We start from the raw sequence: 26052 nt of genomic DNA on the forward strand, positions 1-26052 counted from the left end.
CTGGGGAGAGCTGTGTCTGAGGCAGTCTTGGTCCCTTCCAGTCACCAACTTCAAGGAAAAGGAAAGGAAAGTTCAAAGGATGAAGACTTGCTGCCTTCCCTCGTAGCTTCTCTTATTTCAGAGGCTGTCTAGACTGCCAGACAAAAGGAATCCTTTCCTCCCTCCTACATCTCTGAGCTGTCAGGACAAGGCAGCTGTAAAGTTCGCTTTTTCTTTCCCGCTGACTACACACACAGAGTAACAGAGGGGAAAAAAGGAGAAACAGATAAATATATTGTGGCAGGGAGACCACACCGCCTTGGAAGACTCAGTTGCTAGAAGCAGCAGTGGGCAACTGCACCTCTGAGCCTTCAGCCCGTTTGAGAGGCTGAGCCCGAGCACCAAGTGCCTGAAGGTGAAGTCCCACTGCTCCTGCGGATCACAGATCCCCCCTGAGAGCAGCAGAGAGACTCTCAGAAGGGACGGACCCTAATCTCACACCCCATTCCTCCTTTTTCCATGTGAACAAAGCACGAGTTCCACAAAGCTGCTGCCACTACAGCTGGCTGACTGTTCCCCTGCAGGAGTTCTCTCCCAAGCATGTAACGCGCTCGCGTTCTCCATCAAAGGCCAGGATACCAACAACTCCGAGTTGGACACTTTTCTGCTTTTATTTTAAAAAAAATCCAGAATGGATCCAGTAACAGTTTTATTATCAAGGAAATTGTTTTACCATAAGCAGAGAACAGACAGAGGATGGAGCAGAAGGCTCAGACAAGCAAAGTATTTAACTGCCACGTAGCCTCTTTTGTAAGAAATAACGTTACAGCTAAATTTGCAGTAAGCCCTCTCCTTGAGAACGCGGGTACTAACCTAGCTGCAGATCTGAACGTTCTCTAGCAACGTAACCAGCCTTCTCATTGCGCTTCACAGGCCTCGTCACCTGCTCCCAAGTACTCAGATCCACAAGGAGGGTCCGTACAGGTGTTATTCTTCTCCCAGTTCCAGCAGGACTTCCATCTCCACCCTTCCATTTAGTGACATGGTTTCCAAACTTTGATATCAGATTTAGTACACCATTGTGTCAAGTATCAGAGAGAAATGATCAGCAAGTCCCCAGGTGCCTCAGTTGAATACCACAGGGCCAAACACTTCAGAACTTCATCTGGCATGAATTAACTTTCATCAAGTGACAATTTATCTAGCAGACACATCACTAAGTTTATACATTAAAGAATTTTATATATAGAATACTGCAAAAACACAGTAAGTCTGAATTCTGCCCACTGCTGCTCAGGAAGGTCCCCTCTCTCCCAAGCGTCAAGAAATCGACCTCTTCTTCATACTCTAGTCATGGCGAGACAGAGACTTCTTATTGCTTCTCTTCCTTCTGATCCCCTGGGCTTCCAGAACCCTCTCGCTCAGAGGCCATCTGTGAAAGAGTTGGTTTATTATTTGTAGTAACACCACCACGCTGCTTTCTCCCAGATGTGGGTTTTTTTTTTTTCCTAGCTTGCTGCTTTGGTTAGTTCTAGACTGAAGAAACCCTTCCTCCAGTGAAAAGGGTCATTGTCTAGTGGAGAGTGGAAGCCACCCTCATCTCTGCATGACTGCTATAGGAAGGAGGAAGTTATCTTCCCGTTATTTACGCTTTCCCGGTGGATGCAACAAGCTTACACCGCAGCGCTGGACGTTTCCAGTTTGATATCAGAAAAGCACCTTTCCATAGTAAGGAGAGCTTAGCACCACACCAAGGTGACCCGGGCAGAGCGTGCCACTTCCATCCTGGGAGACTCCCCCCCCAACAGCTGAAGCACACGCTGCCAGGTGCCAATGGGTGGGCCTTTCTCTGGGAAGGAGATGGAGAGGAAAACCCCGATGGCCCTACCACTGTAATTTTAGTCACGCTGAACAGGAAGCCTGCTATACAATCATCCTTAAAGTCAGTCCAGGCGCTACTTTCGGCACTCTACACACCTAGGGGAAAGCCTTGTCTGTGCTCTTCTTAGCGCTCCTTATTAAGTATCCAGTACCTGTACAGAAACACAACGCACCGCCCGGGAAGCGGGCTACCTACAGCAGGATGGCCAAGACTTCGGGCCTTCAACTCTACGCGGCTTTCCACAGCAAGAGTCACTCAGAGGGAGCTGCACCGAGACTCAGCGCCACCTCCAAGCACAGCTCTCGCCCTAAACATTCGGTGTCCCCACTCACCCCTCCCCAACCCGGGGCCGCAACATGGAAATGACCGTGAACCTACCTTCTTGTATGCCATTTCGAAGAGCTTCAGGGAAGCCTGCTGCAGGCTGGTTGCCGCCTGCCTGATGTTTTCTCCCGTTTCACTGTCTTTACGAGCCAGAAGTTCCCTCATTTTAGCAATTTCTTCCTTCAATTTGTTGCACTGCAAATAAGTCACAAACAAACATGAAGAAATCCCGCATTCGGTTCGCTGAGAATCTTGTTCCTGTCATTTCACCCACCTATTGGCTGCAGCAAAACTGGTTTTTGCCAGAAGCTGCAAAGTTCAGTCTCAAAGCGAGCCATACGGGACCAGGGCTGTGTTCCGCTCCCAACGGGCACCTGTCCACTTCACTAAACATGCCACAGTTGGCATTAATCGCTCCCCTTGTTTGCCATCTCAGCAGAGGCGCCGAGGACAGAAAGCCCTGCAGAGACTGAACAGCCCGCCAAGGATGAGAGCTGCTCTCCCTGGCACACCTCACCGGCGAGTCAGTCACCCCGGGAACCAGGGTAAAAAGGGCGGGGGGGAAAAGCTGGTTTTCAACTATATTTAAGGCATGTCAGAAAGCCAACAACTAAGGCTGTTCACCGCCCTGTTTAATCCCTTCGTTGCACGTGGGAGAAGGAGCGGAGAGGCAAATAAAAGCAATGCGGTCTCATCCCAGCCCCTGTAGCCATCTGTCAAATGCTCCGCACAGTCTGGCGTTTCTCTGTCAGACTGGCGCGCTGCTGGAGAGGCAGGCCTGGAGAAGCGAGGTTACCGGGGGACAGCTGCGCCGGCAGCGCTTGCTCAGCAGCGTTCCCAGTCAAAACGTGGGCAGAGTTCTCATTCAGGTAGGGGGAAGGGGATGGATGCCTTCTCTGTCAGGCCACCATCTCCGCCCGGACAGCACAGGGCTTCTTCCAAGCTCTGCTACCCACTTCCCCTCGGTATTCCCCAAAAAACGTTACAGGGAACAGGGATTTAGGCTCCGTGCTCCCGAGAGATAAAACTCCAGTGATCATAATCCCAGACACAGCCAATATCCATCCTAGAAGAGAGGAGCTGGGCTGAAAAACAGCATTTGAACTGATCAGAGGCTACTTACCAATGAACTACAATCTTGTTCCCTCGAATGCCTCACAGAGGCCCTAGGAGCCCTTTTATTCTGCTTCCGAGAGTTGTTAACTTGAAGACCGTGCAATCTGTTTTAAATTTGGCTTTTGAAATTCATAACGCAAAAATTAAACTGTCCCTTAGAACGCTATGAGAAAGCACTCTCTTGCTACTAAATATCCACTTCACTCCAAAGATAGAAGAAAAACTGGAGTTAAGTGGATACAGTAATTTTTGTTGCCTCTGAGTTCTTGGGTGCTGCGTTTGTACTAGGGAGGCTGCTGAGAGCGCACAGCGGCTTTGCCTTTATCCTTCTGCTAATACACTGGGAGGCTCTGCTCGTAATCTCTAGCTTTTGAGCAAACCCTCCTCTCACACAGGCCACAGAACAGTTCTTATCAAATGACGGCAAGGCCAAGTCAAGGACGTAATTCACGCAGAAACCTCTCATTAACAGCTTCTCAGGCTCTCAGATCTTCAGTGACACTGAACTTGCACTTTGAAATAGGATATTTGCTATTATCTAAACCATGTTCTTCTAAGCATGTCCTTACATCCTCCCATCAGCCCCGTCCATCCCACTCATCAAGTGCAAAAACCAGAAGAGTTGATGACTGTGCCATCATTCCACAGCACGGAAATACACCCAGAGTCGGTGCCACTGGCCAGAGCCAGCTGAGTTCAGTGAGAATCTGAGCCAAGATACAGTAAGGAATCTCACCTCCTGTACTGGTACAGGACCAGAAACTACCTACCTCATCTGCAGGCAGCTGATCCTTGAACTCCTCCATCTTCGACTCTGTGTCATGGATGATGCCTTCGGCCATGTTTACAGCTTCCACACGTTCCTGGGTAAGAGAGCTTGTAAGTGCCTACTGCATACACTGGCAATACGAGTCATGTACATATGAACACGCAGCTGACGTGTCTTTCCTCAAACTGCCGAATCCCACTCTAGCTCCCACCCAGGGTCTTCCTTCATGCAAGCAAACCATTTCTAGATGCACTCTGGCACCAGAAAGCCCAAAGAGACAGCCTGCGCGAGGCAGCCCTCACGCTTTCACACGTAGCAAATCCCACTTCCCTGGAAGTAGAAGCAACTCGCACAGCACTACTGCTGGCACACTGAAAGAGCCAGCAACTGCAGAGACAGGACAGCTCTCTCTGCTCCTCGGGAAAGCAACGGAACTTTCGGAAAATATTCTTAAGGTTCTTCAGCAACAAGGACATCAGAGACAACTAGAGTGCTGGGTTGCTTTACTCATGTCTCCTCCTTACAAATGCTTGCAGCATCCCAAGAGTGGAAAACCCCCACTGTGCTAGGTAAGAAACACCAGTTCCTAACGTTACTGTCGCAAAGACAAGCAACGGGGGACAGGGTAGGCTGGAAGTACAGAGGAGCAGTACTCCTTCCGAGATATGATTCGGTCCCAGTGTCAACATGAACTATTTCCCCAGCAGGAGTCTCTGGGACACTCAGCCCCCTCCCATCTGGAAGAGTCGTCTACCTGGATAAGGGTGCGACAGTACTCTCAGGAGGCTGACCACTTACAGTGGAAAGCTGATGAAAAATAATTTTGTTTCTACACGATGCCCTCACTCTTTGTGGGATGTCAAAGTTCACAGCAGGCTGCTGAGTCCAGCAGAGTTTATGCACTCACGATACTTTCATGGCAGTAAAACCGTGATCAGAAAGGTGTAATGAGGGAGTTTTGACAATTACAGTTATGCGTCAAGTAAAGAGAAGCGTTAGTTAATAAAGCAACGTAATCACCTTCCTCTGACAGGCCACTGGACAGAGATGAGTCCCACTTCAGGACTGTGACAGGGAAGAACTTATTCAGGGATTTAAGTCACAAAGTCAAAGTAAGGTAACAGGAAAGAGTTTTCAGTGCAGCCTCTCCAAATGGAAGGCACCACCTATGCTTCAAGGCACTGACGCAATTATTTAAACACTGGGACTTTCAGACCAAGGTCTTTAAAGGTTCTCCATGTAACCTAAAAATGCTAATAAGCCAGTGTTTTGTAGCTTTAGAGCTTTTGAGGCAAGGCGATGCTGCTTCACATGAATTTATTCCATGCGTTCTCTCCTCTAGTCCCCTTCTGATCCTTCAGTACTGAGGGTAAGTGTCACAGCACTGCCTGAACACCTGAGATTGTGTTCTTCTAGTCTGTAGAAACCTAAGTGGATAAATTCAGTGTGCCAGTTTCAGCAATCGCTAACTATATGCTCGTGCCATATCTAGAGTAGGCCTTCACTGTGCCTGCTTAAAAATCAATGCTCTATATTTAGTAGCATAATTCATTAGTACTACCCTCATTAAACCAATTAGCTCCAACCATTAACCCTAGGTTCAGTCGCTCATCCGTGGCGAGTGTCAGTCTTTTCTTGACAAAGTCAGTGAGGCTTGCAAACACCTCCTGATGGCTTCAGCTGCGCTGACGGCAAATACTGGGCTCAGAATACAGCATTCAAGATGCCACAGTGAGATTTTAAGCGCTATGGAAAGCAACTTCCCACTCACGAAGGAAGAGGGCGAGGCGCAGCTTTGCTTCACAGGTTCTATAAATTAAGCTTTAAAATAAACTCATAGAAAGAAACTTAATATCCCATACTGGCCCCATTTAAATGGAACATCACTGTGAGAACCCAGCTGTAGTAGGCTAGCTTCAAATAAACAGCCAAGATAACAGGCAGGTGGTCAGTCAAGAGATCGATGACAAAAAGCAAACTAGAATTGCCAAGCTCAAAGCTTTTTTGTCATGAGTATTAGGCAGGCACGTTTGCTTACTGCTGCCTCCATGTCCCGGTAATTCAGGGAGGAATTAAAATGCTAGTCCCACAGGGCAAATAACCCAACCCAAACCCAAGATCCACGTGCCTCCGCGTACACCTTCTTGCAAGTCTGGAGCGTAAATTGAATGTAAGGAAGCAAGCAGACAGTCGGGTAACTGCAGAAGCAAACAGCTGAAGACTGTACAGACCAGAACCTACAGCTCCTCCAAAGGCGGACACAGAACGGTAATAACCGGCAGGTACGCTACTAGCTGGAAGATACCGTAACGATCACATTACCTTTCTTCGCCTGTCTTCCTCTGCATATTTCTCTGCATTCTTCACCATGTTCTCAATTTCATCTTTGCTAAGGCCACCAGAAGACTGGATAACAACTGCATTAGAGAAGAAGCATTAATAAAGAACGTGCTCTCGTCTTGGAGATGAGACTATTACTTCCCAAACCCCCTCAACGGCAGCAGCCTTGCTCAGGGACTCTGCACCTGTGAAGACCCCGTGGGCAGTACAAAGACAGCCAGTCTTTGAAGAGGCAGTGATGCTGCTGGCAAGATAAAAGCCTGACACCTTAGATCTATGAAGTCCCCAGCTCTGCCAGACACTTCCTGTCCTCTGATCTGCGAGTCACTTTGACCATTCTCCAGTTACTCCTCCTGGAAAGTCAGTGTGCGTACGAAGCCCCCAAACCAAAAGGGCATTCTATCAGGTTAAAACAACTAAAAAAAAAAAAAAAAAAAAACAAACCAAAAAAAAAAAACCACCAGCAGAAAACCAACCAAAACCAAAAAATCCAAACAAAAGGAATTGCTTTACTGGGATGCAGAGATTCCTGTCACTGCTGGAAAGCAGCCCAGGCTGGTAGCAGGATAAGACAACATTCTCCACCCAGCTCCTCACACTGCCCTTAGTAAGTGAAGACAGCATGATCCTGGGGGTAGGCTCTTAAAGGTGTCCCCCCCTCTTTTTTTTTTTTGTCCATTAGTGGCAAAAAGTATAGTCTGGACTTAAGGTAGTTTCTGTAGTAAAGCATGATTTCATTGCGAAGGAGAGGACCAACACCCAGGATGTCACAAAGTCCAAAAAAAGGGTATACGACAATCCTCATTAGAAATAAGTTTTCTACGTAACATTTCTCAATGGTACAAAACCCTGAACAAAGACACACAGACGTGTCCTTTGGATACAGACATGGGACAGGCAGTTCAGCTTTGTGATTAGGACCATGCTTGCATACAGATAGGCAGCTAAAAAATTCTGGTTGCCTATTATCAGGAGGTGGCTATTAAGAGGTAGGAGGCAGCCACAGATTGAAAATCTAGAAGGGAATCAAAGTAACAAGCAGTGTGGGTTTGGTAGCAAATTTCTGCCAAAAGCCAAGCAGCAGGATTAAGAAAAGCATATACCTTCAAGTCGCCAACACAGAGTTAATATTTTTCTTAACTGGACATGCCATTGATTGCTCAAGTGGTTGTCTCCAAGAAATAAGTGAAGGGCAGTATAAAGATTTCCCAGTTAGAGGCACATGAGAGATCTATTTTCTATCAGGGGAATCTACAAATGCTTCAAATTAATTTAGAAAATGTCAACCGTGTCGTTAATTACTCCAGACCAGCGGGTCTAATACTTCATTGCACTACAGGGCAAAATATACTGACAGCTTGAAGTCCCCAAGCCTCCTGCCATTTACAGACATTTCCAGCCTAAATGGATGGAAATTAGCAAGGTGGTTAGGCAAAATACCTGATGCTTCAAAATACTTAAATTTCAAGACCTTTGTAATGAAGTAATTAGAAACAAAGCAGGGTCTCAGCACAGGGCTGATCCGTTCAGCTGTAATTGACATGCCTCGAGTTCAACAGAGATCTTCCTAATTCGATTTCTCCATTAAAAGCTGGCACCTTCACGCAGGCAGCCTCAGACAGCAATCTCTTCGTGTGTTAGCAGGGAGCACTCCCAAAGGAACTGCGTGCCAGGAGCACAGCTCAAGAATAACTCATACAAGGTGCTGGATTCTCAAACCCCAACATCTGTCCTTTCAGGGTAACGTAGGGCAGAACGTCGCTGCTCCAAGCTCCTCAGTGACACAGGACACTCCCCTAAGCAGCAGGAGCACTGCTCCACAACATCTGTGAGCCCTCAGTTAGCCAACCTGTATGTCCAACACCTCTCCGGGGACTGAAGCACAGCTGATACATACATGAAACCCCAAGGAACAGTGGCACTCTGCTCAAACGTTGCTACAGCCATCGCAGCAGAGCGCAAGATGAAGAAGGGACTGTCATACAGCGCAAAACGGCTTGGAATGTAGTAAAACCCTGCCAGTGAGGACCTTCTTGACCTTGCTATAGGAGGTGCTTCATCTCTGCCTGATGTGCAAGGCGAGAGCATCCATTGTTGGCAACCTCGGTCAGCAGGCTAACAGAGTGCTATGTGTTTACAGAGGCTTTAGTTCCTTAAAAGGAAGCTACAGGCCAGTTGTCGCTTCCCCCTTTCCCTATTTCGTTTTGCAGTAACCCTTTGCCCTCCTTTCCAGAGGCAAAGATGACTTCAACTGCATTTATGCCGCACTGGCAACAGATTGCTTGTGTCATCCTGAATCCTAATCAAGCGACATGCATCATGGTCCCCACTCCTGGACTGCAGGATGCCCATCAGGGCAGCACTCCAATACCTTTGGAGTCTCCGTGTCACCCTCAGTGCCCAGCATGCTATGGGAGCATCATTGCTCCACACTTCTCCTCCTCATCCCTGGGCAGTATCCCAGAGCACTTACTCTGCTGTTCGCGTCCAGTGCCTTTATCCTTGGCCGACACGTGAACGATACCATTAGCATCAATGTCAAAAGTGACCTCAATCTGGGGCACTCCACGCGGCGCCGGAGGAATCCCAACCTGAGAACGAGAAGTGCTTAGCCATTAGACAGGAGTTCAGGGTACGACGCTCCAGTGTTGGGCATGTTATCTTGGTGATCTGTCAGTTGAATCAACTATCAACTAACTCTCAGAGCCAAGTTCTCTAAACTGTCTGTTGGCATCATGTGGTGAATTAGCACCATCTAGATTTAACAGGCCACAGATTTCTACTCAGAATAAGCACACCAAAAGCACAAGAGGTAGCCCCCAAGTTTGGTTTGGAAGTGACATGGGTTCTGCTATATTGCTAAACTCTTCCCCTTCAGGACGTGGCAGGGTACTCTCTTTCCTCAGTTCTGGACATGACTTGACTTCACTGACTACCTCAAGGCTACCATATTAAAAGCGAGTGACCGTCAGTCCAGCTTCCTTCAAAACAACAAAAGGCAAAGCCCTTCTTTTCTGGATGGTGCTTCCTAGCAACAGGAAGTTTGGGCAAACAGGTAAAACAGTGCCAAACTTTGCCAACACTGACCAAACCACTTCTGCACAGGGAGCTGGCTAGGCAGCCATACACCGCACGCGTGAATCCCTGGAGCATATCTGTTCCACAGGCATTCACAGCAAAGCAGTATCATGCTAGAAATGGGTTTCTCTAGGAACTGCAGGTATCATGGAGCCTGCTCCAAGCGTTGTCTTTGCCACACCAGAGGAAAAGGCCCACATTCAGGTTATCTGCTGCGCGGCCTGGTACTACAGAGCTCTTTTTGCTCTCTGTGCCCAGAAGTGGAGATGGCCCTTCTGGGTGATCAAGCCCTAACGCTGTAGCAGCCCCCGCACCATGTAAGACTGCTTTGAAACTTTTGAGCTCCATCTCAAATGCTAGTTCCACCCCTGCCACTGAAAGGCAGTCCCAGAATCAGGCCGTGCCTTTAGAGACTGCTTTTTTACCACAAATAGGGTCAGATGTCTTCCGTAAGAGGACTCCCCCCAACACTGCCTTCAGAGGTCAACTGAAACGGAGAAAGCTTTGAACTTCTCAAAGAAGGTCAAGTCTAAGGTCATGAATACTGAATAGCCAACGTACCAATGTGAACTGGCCAAGAAGTTTGTTGTCACTAGCCATCTCTCTCTCCCCCTGGCACACTTTAATCTCCACTTGAGTCTGCCCATCAGCAGCTGTAGAAAACACCTGTGCAAAAGGAACAGAAAGTTACTGGACAGGTAGCAAATTGCAACACACGAAAGGATGCAGTTACGTGCTGACTAAACGACATGGAAAGCGATAAAGAGAAGGTACTCTGAAGAGATACAAGAATAATTAAATGCTTGGTGTTTTGTCAGAGGAACAGGGGAACAACAAGGCACCAAGACTAGCAACAGCCAAGGGCACTGGCATCTTGTCTTATATGCACTTGAGCACGTGAAAACTGTCAATGCCATGTCAGCAGCAGACTGCAGTGGCAGCCAGCCACATTTCCTCCTGAAGCAGCAGGGCTCCTGATGCAACCCCACGCCCCAGAGAGAACAAGTGTTATCAGTCAGAGCACACACTAGCAGACGCAGACAACGCAAAGTGAAAGAAAGGATCACACCCAAGTCTACTTTAGGGCCCTACAACACAGGGGGGAAAAAAAAAAAACAACCCAAAAACCTCCTTCCGAAGTATGCAGACCAAGAATGGTGGTCTCAAAGGGGTGTGGTGCTCAGTTACAGAAGGTCTCCACACAATTCTTCTTCAGAATGATGTGTTGACAGTTACATCATGGCACACACACTGTGGTCATGACCAGGCCACAAACATCCTGGGGTATCTTGGCACACATTAACGCAACTTACCTCCCCTCTTGGGCACACTAATAATCAATAGAGATACACAATGGCTGACACTAAATCTGATTTCTAAGATGCTTCTCCTTGCCAGATGCAGAAGAAACAAGACTATCTACTGGGATGCTTTGGGTAGGCTTCACTGGGCATTTTGAGACCACCACAAAAGACACCCCCCATCTATAGTCAATTTGTACCTGGCTCTTCTTAGTTGGTATGGTAGTATTCCTGTTGATGAGCTTTGTGAAGACACCTCCCAGTGTCTCAATCCCCAAGGAGAGGGGAGTTACATCCAGCAGCAGCACATCAGTAACATCGCCAGCTAACACGCCGCCTTGAATAGCTGCGCCAATAGCAACGGCTTCGTCAGGATTAACTGCTTTGCTAGGAGCACGGCCAAACAAATCCTGTACAGTCTGCTGCACCTGAAAGGAGAGAAAGCACAGCTTGTATGCAGAGTGAACCACCACTGCCCAGTGCTGTGGCCACAAGAACATGCCAGCCTTGGCTCAAGGTCTGTATCTTTATCCTCCTGCTGCCATATAATCCTGCGGCACGACAGAAATACTAAACTTCAGGCTTGTGACTGCTGCCTAATTCCCCATCTTCCATGCACCCTGTTCAACGCACTCGTTTCAGTCTAGGCAACCTCTTCTCTGGAGACTTTCTTGCAATCAAGTTTGCCAGCTGGAAGTCAACCTACATCAGTCCTTTCATGTAGCCCAGTGATATTCAGAAGGCATCACTCCATGCTTATCAAGCAGGAGTCAAGGACTGCTCCCCGGGACCTTCTGCAAGCCAGCACCGGGCAGAAAACAGCTGTCAAGGACGGTACAGTTGTGGATGCAGAGTGCAGGGAAGGTAAAAAAAATCCAGAGGAGGACAGTTCATCTTGCTTGTGTGTAATAAAGGAGAGAAAAAATAAAAAAGGAAGTTGTATGACGTACAGCATTTTCAAACTCTTTATTTAATGCGCTGTTTCACCCAGAGTGGTAGATTTGCTATGTCAGCAGACAGCCTGTGCTGTGTTACTAGTTTTTCACTGCTCTGCCCTTTTGGAAGGATGCGCTCATGATTGCAACAGATTTATTGCTGAAGTATCCAGATGGGAACACAACAAGGTCTCTGCACCAGAGCACAAGCTGTCTGCTCTGCTCCTCTGCCTTACAAGAAAAGGGTGTGGGACTTCCTTGCCGCTCGCAGCTCCCTGAGCACACCCGTTAGGCACACATCAGCACAGGTGAGTGTGATGTGCCGAGAAAACTGCGCTGTAAGCAAATGTTCAACTCCTCTGCATTTATGCCAAGAGATATCTGCCCGGAGCGTTCATTAGAGGAAGACACTTTACATATGAGCATATAATTAAGTGCAAGCCTTTCCCTCTGGAGGCATGTTTTACAGTCCAAAAGCAACATTACTTCTAACCACCCACTGTACGTTTCCAGGAGCACTGTTCACGTGACCACCCCAAAGAAGGCACGTTCCCTCCTAACATGGGGAAAATGAACACAACAACGCACACAAGAGCGGGCTCTGCGCTGTGCGCAACATTTAGGCACTGATCTTGGCCCAGAGCTGTAACTACAAGCACTCAGGAAAGCATTCTATAAGCTCAAACCCACAGATGCTGGGGGTTGTAAATAGGGCATAAAAAAAAGTACAAATAATCATTAAAAAAAATAGTATTTAAGTACTGCCTCCCACCCCCAAAGGATACATAACAGTTCAGAAAGGGCTTCCCCACTTCTAGAAGTGTTTTTCATCATTTTATACATGGCTAAGCACACCGTTTTTCCTTTACCCAGCTGGAACAGCAGGAACTTTGGGAAGGTATAACACAGTTACCCCACTTGAGCTTTGGCCAAAGCAGTAGCTTCTGTTTATCTTGTTGCTCTGGTTCCCCTGCCTGGGTGACCTTCTGCACACACTAATATCATCTCCAACCACCAGGCACATTTAACACTTAGGGAAGAAAAAAAACCCCACCCCCCAAACCCCAAATCAATCCCAAGCAGGGCCACGTCCACACCTGAGAAACCTAGAAAGGACCTGCAAAACACAAATCTTAATAGCAAACAAATAGTCCAAGCTTGATGGATCCCCATGGAATGAGATTTTGGTGATCTCTGTAGAAAAGGACAAGCTGTACCCTTGAAGGGAGCATGTACGTACACGTTCAGCTCTGACTTCAGGGGAGCTAAGCAGTAGCCTGCATCGCTACGAACAAGAACAGTAAATCACCAGCAGACAGTACCTTATCTGCAAGACTCTGCATGTCAGCAGAGCAAGCTTTTAAGTTACCTGTTGGTGCTCATCACCACATTAACACAAGGGCCAGGTATTAGGTAACAAGCGTTTGGAACAGCCAGTTAAATATGCTTGACAACACCCAGCCTCACACAGGTAGCTGAATACAGGCAACCAGCAGGTAACGGACCCGTTCTGTTTGTTCAGTGTCTTCACAGCTAGCTGTGCTCTACACGGGGGAAGAAATCCACCAGAAGGCAAGGATTCCTGATATGTAAAGCGCAACTCAGCTAGAGCCCCCAGATCCTAGCTGAGCTAATTAAACAGGATGACAGTGTCCCTTGCCACTGCTTTCATGTGACTACTCTGCTCTGGGGGTCCTTCAACTGCTGGAGCTTTGAAGTTACCAGATTCCCAACTTTTCTGTTACAGATCACCCTTAACGGTCAGTAAGCACTGGCTAGCTGTGCCAGCTTCGCCCATAACAGAGACATATCTCATACCTTTGGCATTCTGGTCATGCCACCGACGAGGATGACTTCACCAATGTCACTCTTGCTGACTTCAGCATCCTGCATGGCTTTCTGGCATGGCGCTACTGTCCTTTTGATCAGATCAGCTACAATGCCCTCAAACTGCGAGCGACTCAGCTTCATGTTCAAGTGCTTTGGTCCAGAGGCATCCATAGTAAGGTATGGCAAATTAATATCAGTCTGCAGCACAGAAACAGACATGGAGTGAAAAACAGGAAGGGGAAATAAGGCAGCTCCATACAGGTTTTAGATCAAGTTACAGGTTCTGTTCTGCCTGTACTGAAACATTTCCACACCTGCTCACTCCGAAGCCCAGTCTTGAAGTGACAGCAGGCACACTTTTATGTCTGGCATTTCAGACAAGAGATATTATATTACGTAACTCATGGTTACAACTGTTAAGTTCCCATTTTAATACTGTGTTATTTTATGGTCTTTTATTAAGAGTAACAATTTCTTTTCCATCATAGCCAGGAGGTAAGAGGGAAAACATTAGAAGTCACAACCTTAATCCTCTTCCTTTTGCACAACACAACAGAAAGACCGTCTTCGGAGTCCCGAAAGATTTTGCCAAATGACTAACGTTTCATACACAGTAAGCGACTTCAAGGAATAACTCATGACTGTTTTCTAAATGCAAACAACTCATGCTTGACAGCCGGTCCACCGCCATTTAACACAAAGTTCATCAGTGCCAGGGACCATAATCCCCACTTTTCATGGCTGTTTGTGAACGAACTTACAAATTCGCATGCTAGATTTTTAAAGCAAATCTTATACTGAAACCATCTTGTTCAAGTGCTGAGTCATGCTGACATCAAAAGACATTACAAATCAAAGCAATTAAAAACATTAATGCTTTAAGCTCTGGAGATTAAGTTTACACAAGAACTAAACACACATTACTGACTACAGGTGTGCACCCACTTTATAAATAGCATGGTCAAAAATATTAAGGGTAAACAGGGCCAAAAGCAAGTTGTTTTCCCTTCACTGCTGAAGAGTTAAGGAATTCAGTTTTTCCTGGTATGAACAGATGGCATTTGCCAACTCTTGAGCTAGTAAAACAGAGCCTGCTATGTCTCTGGCAGAACTATGCATCCATTGTGACTGGCCTAAACTCCTTGCTATGAGCTCCCCACTGGCCAACAAAAAGACCACCATCAAAAAAAAAAAAAAAATGTTTATTCAGAACCTAGAAACTGGCAGAGACCCCATTTCAATTACTATATAATTGACCTTAATTTCACTTAGGCAAGACTATTACACTCCCAACTTGCTGCTCCTCCAGCTCCTTATTCAGTAGTGAATAAAAGACATGCTTGAATGCATTAATATACAAAGTGGATGGAAAAAAAAATGGGCAACACATACTCCCATTTGCCTAGGCAACTCTTCTATAGGCAAATAAGTAAAGATTCTTTATAGAAATTATTTATTATTAGACAAATTAGCTGTTTCAATGGAATGAATAGACTGAGGTTTTGGAACTGCTTGCACAAAGCCGCTAGTGCTTCCAGTAACCCAGCAGTACTAGCTGCAGCTGAATTCCCCAATGCCCAGCATACTTCTGAAATACATAGGAAGTTGGGAACACGATCACATTCCCTGAAAGATCGGAAAACATGGTGCCAGAAGAAAGGCAAAACCCAGCACCCGCTAACATTCTCAGCTTCCAACAACTAAATGTGCTCCTTAAGTCTATCCTGCAAAGGACCTTCTGTTAAAGTGATACTGTTTGGTTACACAGAAGCTTGTTCTGCCACCACAAGAAAAAAGCAGCAATTTCATACAGTTTTATAAACACAAATAATATAAACCTCAGTGTATCAAAATGTTTTACTGGAGTGCTTTGAACCCAGCCACCTACCTGCACAGATGACGAAAGCTCACACTTTGCCTTCTCTGATGCTTCTCTCACTCTCTGAAGGGCCATGTTGTCTTTCATCAGGTCAACACCCGTCTAAGTGACAAACAATATGGGTTAACAGACTCAGCTTTTGCACAGGAGTCACAGAAACCTTTTCTTCATTGCAGTTCACCTTCCTATCACTCTTGACTGTAAAGTTTTTCGTAGACAAACTACGAAAGACAGCCCGATATGTGCATTTCTGCTGATGTCTCTCACTTCTAGCAAACATATTTAGCATTTCAGAAACATCCGCTAGCCCTCTCCGTTCTGGAAGTGATTATGCAGTAAGCTTTTCCAAGCTTTATTCTCTAACTGCTGCATCATAGAATACAAAGGCAAGACTGAATTAGCAAAGGAGCTGGAAGTACACTGTAGTTTCCTACAGCCAGCCAGGCAACCCTGTATTATATGCATCTGTGCTGACACACTCAACTGGACCACAGATTTTTAGTATTAAAAGTAACCAGACTACGTATAGGATAGTCTGCTAGACTAGAGGAAAAAAAAGACAGAAGTCCTGGTATCTTACGTCTTCCAGGGAAGGAGTATTTCACCTCAAGAAAACAAGCATAAGAATTAGAAGCCAGGCTAACAGGTGTCTAATACTCTAACAAATTTCAACTGTGCCACAGATTACAAACCAAGTCCCAGTAATTTAAGAAAATTCCCGTTATTCTATAGAAGCTAAGTGAGGTTAGAAACAGTGTAACACAAAATTGAATTCTGACGAGATACCTTACCTCTCTCTTGAACTCTTTAACAATATGCTGTAGCAAAGCCTGGTCGAAATCTTCTCCACCCAAGAAAGTGTCACCATTGGTGGACTTCACCTCAAAGACTCCCTTCTGGATTTCCAAAATGGAAATATCGAAAGTGCCACCACCCAAATCATAGACTGCAATACTACAGGAACAGATAGAGAAAAAAATGACTTTCTAGACAAAGTTGTGTGGCTTAAAAATCATTCTCCTCAAGAAACAAAGTGTGTAGAATTCATGTTGCTGTCCACACAAGTTAAAAGCCTCTCTAAAGAGAGCAGTAAACAAATTACACAGCATACACATTCCTTAAGCACTCTGAGTCTACGTGGAAGTCTTCTCTGAAAGATGTGCTGCACGATGCCTAACCTTGCTCGTTATTTCAGAGAGGGCAGTACCTCCTTCTTCCAAAAAAAGGACACACTCATATCCAAGGACAGGGACACCAGAACCATTATGAAACATATTTTTCAAAATGTGAGGCTTTCAAAGCACTATAAGAAATACAAAATCCGTAACAAACCCCCTGCATTTATATAACCATCCTCGACAGTGGCAGAAGGCTGAATGCAGTCAGGGAAGAAGATGCAAGCTGTGGACACCAGGCACCAAACCTCAGCGTTAACTCTTGTGCTACGCTTCAGCACCAACGGTGACAGCCTCCCATCCAGTTGTCCTTAGCCACACCTATCACTGCTACCAGCAGGTCGGCTAATTAAATTGACACTCAGCTTCAATAATTAAGTTGTAGCTGCCAAGTTAGGAACTCACTCTCTTTAAAAAGTATGGTTGGCATAGAACAGAGGTGACATTACTCACAGCTGTGAGTCTACTTTGGCAAAATTCCAAACAATGATTTTAAAAAACAGAAAGCAGAAGATGCATTTACTCGGAAAATTACAGCACGCTTATTTAAGAGAGGGTCGGTGTTATGAATAGGCACTTACACTTTGTCTTCAGACTTGTCCAGGCCATAAGCAAGCGCAGCTGCTGTCGGTTCATTAATCACCCTCAGAACATTCAAGCCAGCAATCTGCCCAGCATCTTTTGTAGCCTGAGGAAAAAAAAGGGGAAGAGCGCTGAGTACTGAGAGAAACTAAATGCAATGTATAAGTCTGAAAATCTTACAGCTTGGTGAGTACCTGTCTCTGAGAATCATTGAAGTAAGCAGGGACTGTGATCACAGCATTCTTTGCTGAATGTCCCAGGTAATTTTCTGGAGAAAAAGGGAAACAAAACAGAAAGTTAGCCTTATAAGAATATCAAGCTATTTTTATGTAGTTTGAAATCATTTTCCTGAATAGACAGAAGACAAGCTTGCTGCCCAAGCGCTTGCTGCCTTCTGGGAAGAGGCTGAGGGAGCTGTGCAGAAATCAAGTCCTTCCACAAAACATGGAATAGCCTCTAGATTTCTGACAGAGCAGCAAAGCACCTCCGCAATTCAACCAGTGACTGGATGCCACTAGTGAGAGAGAATTCATCTGAGAGCTCAACTTGCCTTTTTAGTGCGAGACTGAAGTTGCTTTCCATTTCTTTGGAGCGTTCAACATGTGATACACTTAAAACTTACTCGTTTTCATTCTATTTATAGAGTCTGCTGTTGGTAACATTTATAGAGTACAAATAATGTACATATGCTAACTTTGTAAGTATTCGAGACAGCAGGTCAGGAAAAATATGCATTACACCCTAATGGAAGGTCACAAACTTCTCTCAAAAAAGAGAAGGATGTCATCAAACAGAGATTCAGACCTGCTAAAAGCTAAAAATGCGTTCTCACTGCATCATGCGCAGAGGCAGGATTTATGCCTATGCATTAGCCCTGCACAGACCTTACACACTGCATTATTCTGTATCACTTGCAAAGCCAGATTATTCCACAGCTGAATTTATGTCGCTTCCAGGCCAAAAGCTCACAGACCTACACAAAGCAAACCCCTGCTTAAGGCAGAGGAACACCACCCTCAGACACAGATTCATGCCATCCAGATGCTCACATAGCATGTAGTCATATTTTATTCTTGGGCGAAGCTTTAGCAAGTGTCTAGGACCTAACGCTGGAAAAAAATAATCTTTGGATGAAGCTTCACTAACAACCTTTAGTCCTACCCTCCAAACACTCATCATTGGATGCAGAATGTTTACCAAACAAAGCTGGGGAAGGCAGCTACTGACTGTTATCTCCAGTTTTCCCAGAAACCACATTAGGAATTGAAAAGGAGAAAAAATAAAAATCTCCAGTCCAATGGCTACTTTCCTCTAGTGAAGACGTAAAGCCACCACTGGCTAAGAAGCTATTCATTCAGCCCAAAAATTGGGTCCCTTGAACACTCCCTTTCTTGCTACATATCTAGCAGGTGAATAAAAGAAAAGCCACTCAAAACCCTGGCTGCCACAGCCTGTGCTCAGCTGCAGCCAGGGAGGCACAAGGACTGCAGCTTACAAGGAAGAGGAGCTCCCCCTTCTGAGTGAGTGTGTATTCAATTCGGTATGTTTTAAAAAAAAAAAAAGCACTAGTATCTTGCCAAAGATCCGAGATTGAAGTAGGCACTGATCTTCCTTGAGGCTTCCTAACAGTCCATCGCTGTACCCTTCCATGATCTGCCCCATATACAAGGATTCTGTCTGCTGTACAAGGATTCCCATACCAAAAAGGTACCTTTATAGCTGCTGCACTTCCATTCGCCATGACCCAACACCAAGGTCACACTTGTGCTCACACATGGCAAAGACCAAACTGTACCAACCTGCAGTTTCTTTCATCTTCATTAGTACAAAGGCACCAATCTGGCTTGGAGAATAGAGTTTCCCATGAGCCTCTACCCAGGCGTCACCGTTGGAGGCACGGACAATTTTAAATGGAACGTTCTTACTGAAAAACAGAAGAATTCCACACTCAGTTTCCGTACCAGCATACTGCACAAAACCTCTACAATTAGTATTAGCGGACGAACATGTGCAAGTTCTAAAGAATACTGAACTTTATAACAGCAGCCTCAGATCCAGGGAATCCCAGAAGTACCAATATACTACTACTGCTTTTAATCATACATCACAAGTTTTAGGTACGACCATACAGCTTTGATTGTAAACGCCCTCCAGAACGAGAAAAGTCTTCATTGCTAGATGCTGACCATTCTGCACAGCATTAGCAAGGCTTTTTTCTTCTTTGCTGAAAACCTGAAGATCATCAGCAACATCGCAAAATACAGCTTGGCCCTCAGCACATAAGCAATGAAACTTTGAGACACAAGGGCATAACTACTTCACCCAAAAATACAGCATGTCATGTTATGCAGTACTATATTTTATGCATTCCTGCTGGTACTGGAATTGCTCTCCACTCTCACTTACATATCCTTCTTGACTTCAGAGTCATCAAAGCGCCGCCCGATGAGACGCTTGGTAGCGTAGAAGGTGTTGTGTGGGTTAGTTACTGCCTGCCGCTTTGCTGGCATTCCAACCAAGCGTTCGCCGTCGGCCGTGAACGCAACAACCGAAGGTGTTGTCCTGGCACCTTCAGAGTTTTCCAGCACCTATGTATAAAACGTAACAGGATGCCATCAAAAAACATTGATGAAGAACACTAATTTGGACATTCAACTTCTAATAATGTTACTGCAAACTGGTATTCATTTTTTACTTACTTTTGCTTGCTTTCCTTCCATAACTGCCACACAGGAGTTTGTTGTACCCAAATCAATTCCAATAACGGCACCTTTAATTGCTTCTGAGCTGTAAAGCATAGTGTGGGAAAAATAAAATTACTGCTAAAGGAAAAAACCTAGCTCAATAGCAAAAAGGCTTTCTATCCTGAAAATACGATATGATTTTGTTTCCACCAGATGTTGAAGCAATATGCACTGTATTCTGACCTAAGGTGTTCTCTGACTCTTACACAGGAATTTAACCTTCTGCCTCTATATTCGATCAGATCACTTATAACTAAACCTCCACTTGTTTATTTAAACATATAAAACGCTATTCTTCACCAGAATAATCCGTACTACATATATTCTCCACATCCCTTAAGATTTTGACATAAAATAAAATCGTAACTAATTGTGTCCCTACACACATGAAGTTTCCTGGACTTGCTTTGGGTTATTTTTCATGTACAAACATGTTTGAAAACATCCACCTGGAGTCAAAATGCAATAATAAATTGTATTAGTTTATTTACCAATGCTTAGCATGAAGAAAAGAATACACAAAACCAAGAAATTACTAAACCCACGTGCAGGGTTCTCTGCGCCAGAGCCAATGATAACCATCTTTTTGATCCTGACGAGCAACAAATTAATTTAATTCTGAAAAATGGGAGTGGTTTTTACGTAAGACAAATTTGACTCTCCTCCTCCTTTCTAGGAAGTCTGTATTACTCTCTTCAAGGCTACAGAGAACTCCTGAATCATAATTTTGCCTTACAAAGACGTGTTCTGGGATGAAGAAAGCATGCCGGCGGCAGAGCAGGACCATGTTTATTACCAGGCTATGGCCTTTTTACTCCCCAAGATACTACGTCACCCTAACTCCAGTGCAAATAACATAAAGCAGTGACCTTGGAAGTTTGCAACCGCTCGGTTTCTCTCTACTAACCAGAACCGGGCAGTTTTCCTAACACAAACAGATTTCCCATTCTGTGTCCTGAATCAGCATCAGCCACAAAACATCTGACCAAGTTACACAACTAACTGCTACTCTTTTCCCATTATCTTTGCAACAAGAAAAGCAAGCAATTAAAATGCATGAGCTGCTTGAAATAAAGTTTATCTGTAGTGAAACAGAGCCATGCATCATTCTTATTTCACGTCAGCGTAAAACAATTTGTTCCACCAATTTTTTTTAATTTTTTTTTTTTTTTTTTAAAATCAAACAAATCTCAACAATCCACATTGTGTGGATGCTGCTGATGGTAAGAGGATGGGGAAAGAACAATTTTTCCCTTGGAAAAAAAAAAAAACAACAACAAGTAAAGAGATGAAGACACAGCCTTAGAAAAGTGACACACATAGCTGCTATTTTTGTGTTGCTCGTTTTGCTCTGTTATTTCATCTCTGATTCCAATAATTAGTTCTGGTATCAGCAGGAGAGTAAATACAAATATCAAATGGCCAAACATGAAAAAACAAGGAAATACTTACGCATATTTTCTGCTGGATGCTGCTCTGAGAACATTTTGACTGAGGCCATTCCAGAAAGTCTATAAAATAAAGACATTGCAATGAAAAATTAGTTTTAAACATTATGTGATCTTTACACGAAGACTTTCAAAGGCAGACAACACAGCAACGCAGCCTACTACAATGTTTTATTTTTAAAAACTTACATGCAAACTAAGGAAGAATTTAAGAAAGATACAGACTGCCATAAAAAAACAATTCAGGGAATCACAGAAAGGTTTGGGTTGGGAGGGGCCTTAAAGATCACCCAGTTCCAGCCCCCCTGCCCTGGGCAGGGACACCTCCCACCAGACCAGGTTGCTCAACGCCCCATCCAGCCTGGCAATTACTACACCTACTCATCTGACTGATTTGTGTTACCAGAACTGAACTATTTCCCTCATACAAAATAGCCTACGAATATGCTACCAGGCAAAACACATTTCAGTAAATTAACTTTGAACCTTCAGCTTTCCATGAACAGCAGCAGATAAACATTAACTCCTTTCTCAAAGCTTTATGCGTGGTCAGTGGCAAATGATCTACTACATCTCCGAAGAATCTACAGTTGAGATTCTGCAGCAATTCTTTCCTAACTTTGACCATAACTTTGCACGTGCGAATCAGTATCTTAGCAAACTCTGAAAGTATTATCCCCTTTTCTGTTCTGAGAATGAGTTTTTTAACAAAACGCCTTCATAAATGGGAATCGAGACATGAATATTTTCCTAATTCCTCAATACGATCGGCCTCGCCGCACTCCAGGAGCTGCCATTTCCACACGGGGGGCGAGGAACTGAGCAACCTGACCATAAACCTCCCCCAAAACAGACACAAGCGCGCACCCGCGCTCCCCCCTGCTCCCCCACCGGCGGCTGCACCGCCATGAACACCTTTCTTCACAAAATCTCCGTACTTGAAACAGCCCAGCGGGTCGGCGGCACAGGCCCGCCCCCGTAGACCCCCACTCTCCCCCCATATCCTCTCCCAGACCTCCTCTGTCCCTTCAGGGCCGCTGACCCCTAGACCTTCCATAAGACTCAGGTCTCCCCAATCCCGTCATAGCTACAGACCCCCGGGCCTCCCCCACGCCCGCAGGGCCGCCGACCCCTGGGCCTCCCCCATCCCCTGAGATCCCTCCCTATCCCCTCAGGGCCGCCGACCCCCAGGCCGCCCCGTCCCCCCAGGCCTACTCGCTCCCCTCAGAGCCGCCGACCGCCAGGCCCTCCCCGTCCCGTCAAGGCCTCCCCCGTTCCCTCAGCACCGCCAACCCCTTGGCCTCCCCCGTTACCCTGGGCCTACTCGATCCCCTCAGCGCCGCCGACCCCCCGGGCCTCACCTGGGCCGGGCCGGGCGGCGCGGGGGCGGGCGCGGCGCGCAGCAGCAGGCGCGGGAGGCGCGCGGCGGCGCGGAGCATGGCGGGGCGGCGGCGGGACCGGGGCGGCGGCGGGACGAGGGGGCGCGCGCTGCCGCGGCTCTTCTGGAAACCTCCACCCACGTGCGCCGCGGGGGGGGGAGATCACGCCGCAGGACCCCCGTCGCGGGCTGTCCCGACGACCGCCTGATCGTTCCGCTCGCTTTCGGCGCTCCGCTGGGGTACCGACACGCGGGGAACGGCTGCGCGCTGCCTTTCTGAGACGGCGAGAGAGCCCGCCGCCGCGGCTGGGGCTGACTGAGGCGAGACACGGGCGCCGAAGTGTCCCGGTGCGCACCGGCACGGCGAGGGCAGCCCGGGTCCTGCGGGCGGCCGCGCACTCAAGGTCGGACAGGATAAAGCGCAGGGCGATTGCAGTGGCCTTGCGTCAGGCCGGGCGGCGCGCATGCGCACTTGGCTCCAGGGCGCCGCATGCGCTGCTGGCCCTGCCTCCGGCGCATGCGCAGGAGGAGGCTGCGCAGGCCGGGTGATGCGCATGCGCGCTGAGGGGCCGGGGCCGTGCGCGGCCACAGCTGCGGCCTCCGCCTCCGGTTGAAACGGTCCCCGGAGCGCGGGACAAGGCCTAGGCCAGTGGCGGGCAGTGCCGGGGCTGCAGCCGAGCCGGGCCTTCTGCTTCGGCTGAAACGAGTCCCGGGGACGCGGAACGCCGGGTAGGGCCCACCCCGAGGCCTTCACCTGCAGGCGGGGGAGAGCCCGGGCCCGACAAGCGGGGCTTGGGTCTGTCAGTGCAAGAACGCTGGAGGCACAGCCACATCCGAGGCTGTATGAGCTTGGCACGTAACAGGCCTCTGACTGCCGCCTGTCCTCCTTCCTTCCTCAGTCCTGTCAGCCTTAGTCTCTGACTGCCACATGTCTCCATTTCTTCCCCAATCCTGCCAATTTTATACCTTTTTCCCCAAAGGCACGTTCAGCTAAAGGCCTCTGACAACAGAAAGCGTGGAGCCCGGTGCTGATGCTCCGCCAACAGGCGCTCCGCGCTTCACAGAAGGCTGGTTTCTAGTTTGTCAGGGAGTGCTGCGTTGCACATGGAAGCCCATCGTTTCACTTCCCGCTGGGTCTCCAGAGGAGGCGGTGTGGGCCGTGGTGGCCTTTCACCGCCAGCACCGTGGATGTGGAACCTGCTCCTGGAGAAGCACAGGGCAGGGTATGGCCCCATCTCCTCCTTGCTGGGTTCCTTCTTTAGGGCCAGGAACCATCGCTGGGGCCCGCTAAATCCCAGCCGACATAACTGAGCCAGGATTAGCTAACACCCATGATTGACAACTGTTGGGATCGTTTCTGCATGGCTCACAAAAGCCTTACCTCATCCCTCAGGCATCTTTGCTTCTGTAAATACCTAGTCCTGGGACGGGGCACCTCTGATCCAGCAAGGCAGGAGGGTACATACCAGTGCCACCCTCTCCTGTCACCAGAAAGGGGCAGCAGCCAGCCGTGCTAGTGCTGCTTTCGGGCTGTGCCTGTGAATCATAAACCCGGGAGAATGACAGCTTAATTCACATCACTGACAGCTCCCAAGTACTGGCAAGGCTGCAATTAAAACACTAACGCACCGAGAAGTGGCTCTCCGGGAGCTCTGTCTGCACCACCCGTCCCCGCTCTCCTTTCGTCTCCGAGGCAAGAACGGCAAGCTGTCTCACCCCGTGGCAAGCAAGCCCTTTGCTCAGGACAGGAGCCCCTCACACAGCTACCGACAACGCAACAGGCAAATCTGTTTCAGCAGTCTCTGCAGTGGTGGTAAAAACGAGAGAAAGAGGAAATCCTCCTGCTTGGAAGGTCACAAAATCCCCTCACTGGGTCCTTGTGAGAAGACAGATGTAACCCGCAGCAGCCTTGGGCACAGCACCTTGGGGTCCGGCTGACTTTAGGTGTCTGTTCCTGGGTGTTCGCCTTCCAGGCACAGCAAACCCCAGGCAGTGAGGGCCCTCGGAATCCCTCGGTGAAAGGCCAAAGTTCAGTCTCCACTCCTGAAATGTGAGATGCTCACCTTCTGCTCACTAAGAACCACAGCTTTGGGCTTCAAATAGCCCTTAGTTGTTGCCCTCAGCTGCACCACTTGCAGTGTCCTTTGCACCATCTGCTCTCCCCCCTTTTCCCGCACATGTTGATCCCTCAGAAGGGATCTGCCTTGTGTTCTCCTCTCCCTAAATCGTGCTACGCAGCCCATAGCGCTGGCAGAACGCATGGCCGTACCCCTTGGAGCTGGCTTCAAGTGTCCGGCAGGGTGCTCTGCGTCAGGCAGGATCAGCCCCTGAGCCTGCACTTCCCTGCCCTTGAGCTTTCCTAGGGAAAGGGGAAAAACTGGCAGGGAGAGGACTGCAGGGCAAGGTGATGCGATTCCTGTCGGACAGTCTGCAGCGAGGACCAGGCACCAGCTGCCTACAACACAAGAACAGAGAAACGGTGAGAAGGAGCTGCCCTGTGGGGACCCAATTAATTTCCTTCCTGTTAACCGTTGCCAGACGCGAGGCTGCTTTGAAGAACCACAGCGGCTGGTCTCGCAGCGGGGCAGCCCTTTGGCAGCTGCAAACGCAGGGCTCCACGTGGATGTCATGTCCCGGCTCCCACAGAGATCGACAGCGGAGCATTTGGTAGACTCCCGTAGGAGCAGAGCGGGGCCGTAACTCCTTTCCTACAAAGCCTCAAGACACTTGGCTGCATTTGGCAGCTCCGTAGGCATCTGTCTCAGAAGGATGTGACTGTAAATGGCAAAAACACGAGGAGGTTACACACGGTTTTCAGTGGAAGAAGCACATCAGAGGCATCTGCCAGTGTAGAGGCAGGCCGGGGCTACCGGCGGCATGACAAGGCCCACAGGGAGCTCTGCATTAGCTTCTCCACCTTCATTATTTCCCAGCTGTGGGGATTTGAGGGCAGTGCCTGCTCTCTGGCTCCTAGATGCTTTGGAGTTACCCTGAGCGATGACGGTATGTCTTCTGGTGACCCGGTGTGAAAAGGCTCATTGAAAAGGCTCATCGAAGCAGCCACCAAAATAGCTGCCCTTCAGTCACTTTCCCGCTCACCAAAATGGAGTTGAGAAGAAAAAGCAGTGATGGATCAAACGCAGCGTGGCGTCAGTCTGCGCCCTGAGTCAGGGTGAATCACAAACCAAGTCCCGCCACGCTCGGTGCGCAGGAGGAGAAAGTCGTGTTTGAATTCAGGGTTATCCCCAAATGCTTAGTGAAGGGCTGGCTGGGGGAAAGGCAGGCTGCGGCG

General features: G+C 47.6%; 1 protein-coding gene and 1 non-coding gene across 4 annotated transcripts; both read right to left on the bottom strand.

Annotated features, from left to right (window-relative positions):
- Window positions 1-631: 631 nt before the first annotated feature.
- On the bottom strand, window positions 632-22836 carry HSPA9 (heat shock protein family A (Hsp70) member 9). Of its 3 annotated transcripts, none has more exons than XM_054217190.1 (17): window positions 22744-22836; window positions 21387-21445; window positions 19890-19977; window positions 19597-19778; window positions 18990-19114; window positions 17385-17458; window positions 17190-17296; window positions 16225-16387; window positions 15443-15535; window positions 13543-13752; window positions 10990-11217; window positions 10050-10154; window positions 8884-9001; window positions 6393-6487; window positions 4072-4164; window positions 2240-2380; window positions 632-1411 (listed from the first exon to the last, which is right to left on the bottom strand). In XM_054217190.1, the coding sequence occupies exons 1-17, from the start codon at window positions 22819-22821 to the stop codon at window positions 1352-1354; spliced, it is 2019 nt and encodes a 672-aa protein (XP_054073165.1). In that variant the 5' UTR covers window positions 22822-22836; the 3' UTR covers window positions 632-1351. The 3 variants fall into 3 exon arrangements, 2 of the variants coding, with proteins under 2 accessions (XP_054073165.1, XP_054073164.1); XM_054217189.1 differs by having other exon boundaries at window positions 22696-22836; XR_008468832.1 differs by lacking the exon at window positions 632-1411 and adding an exon at window positions 2460-3251 and having other exon boundaries at window positions 2297-2380; window positions 22696-22836.
- Window positions 10664-10734, bottom strand: LOC128916386 (small nucleolar RNA SNORD63). Its single transcript, XR_008468947.1, has one exon. It is a non-coding gene; the product is annotated as a small nucleolar RNA SNORD63 (small nucleolar RNA).
- Window positions 22837-26052: the final 3216 nt, after the last annotated feature.

This window comes from Rissa tridactyla, chromosome 11 (genome assembly GCF_028500815.1).
Source record: "Rissa tridactyla isolate bRisTri1 chromosome 11, bRisTri1.patW.cur.20221130, whole genome shotgun sequence".
Classification (NCBI taxonomy): Eukaryota; Metazoa; Chordata; class Aves; order Charadriiformes; family Laridae; genus Rissa; species Rissa tridactyla.

Coding starts and splice junctions, on each gene's coding strand:
- HSPA9 (XM_054217189.1), bottom strand. CDS start 22,821: ATGCTCCGCGCCGCCGCGCGCCTCCCGCGCCTGCTGCTGCGCGCCGCG. Junction 17,297..17,384: donor TCAATGATTCTCAGAGACAG/GTACTCACCAAG, acceptor TTTTTTCCTCAG/GCTACAAAAGATGCTGGGCA. Junction 2,381..4,071: donor ATCAGCTGCCTGCAGATGAG/GTAGGTAGTTTC, acceptor ACTTATTTGCAG/TGCAACAAATTGAAGGAAGA.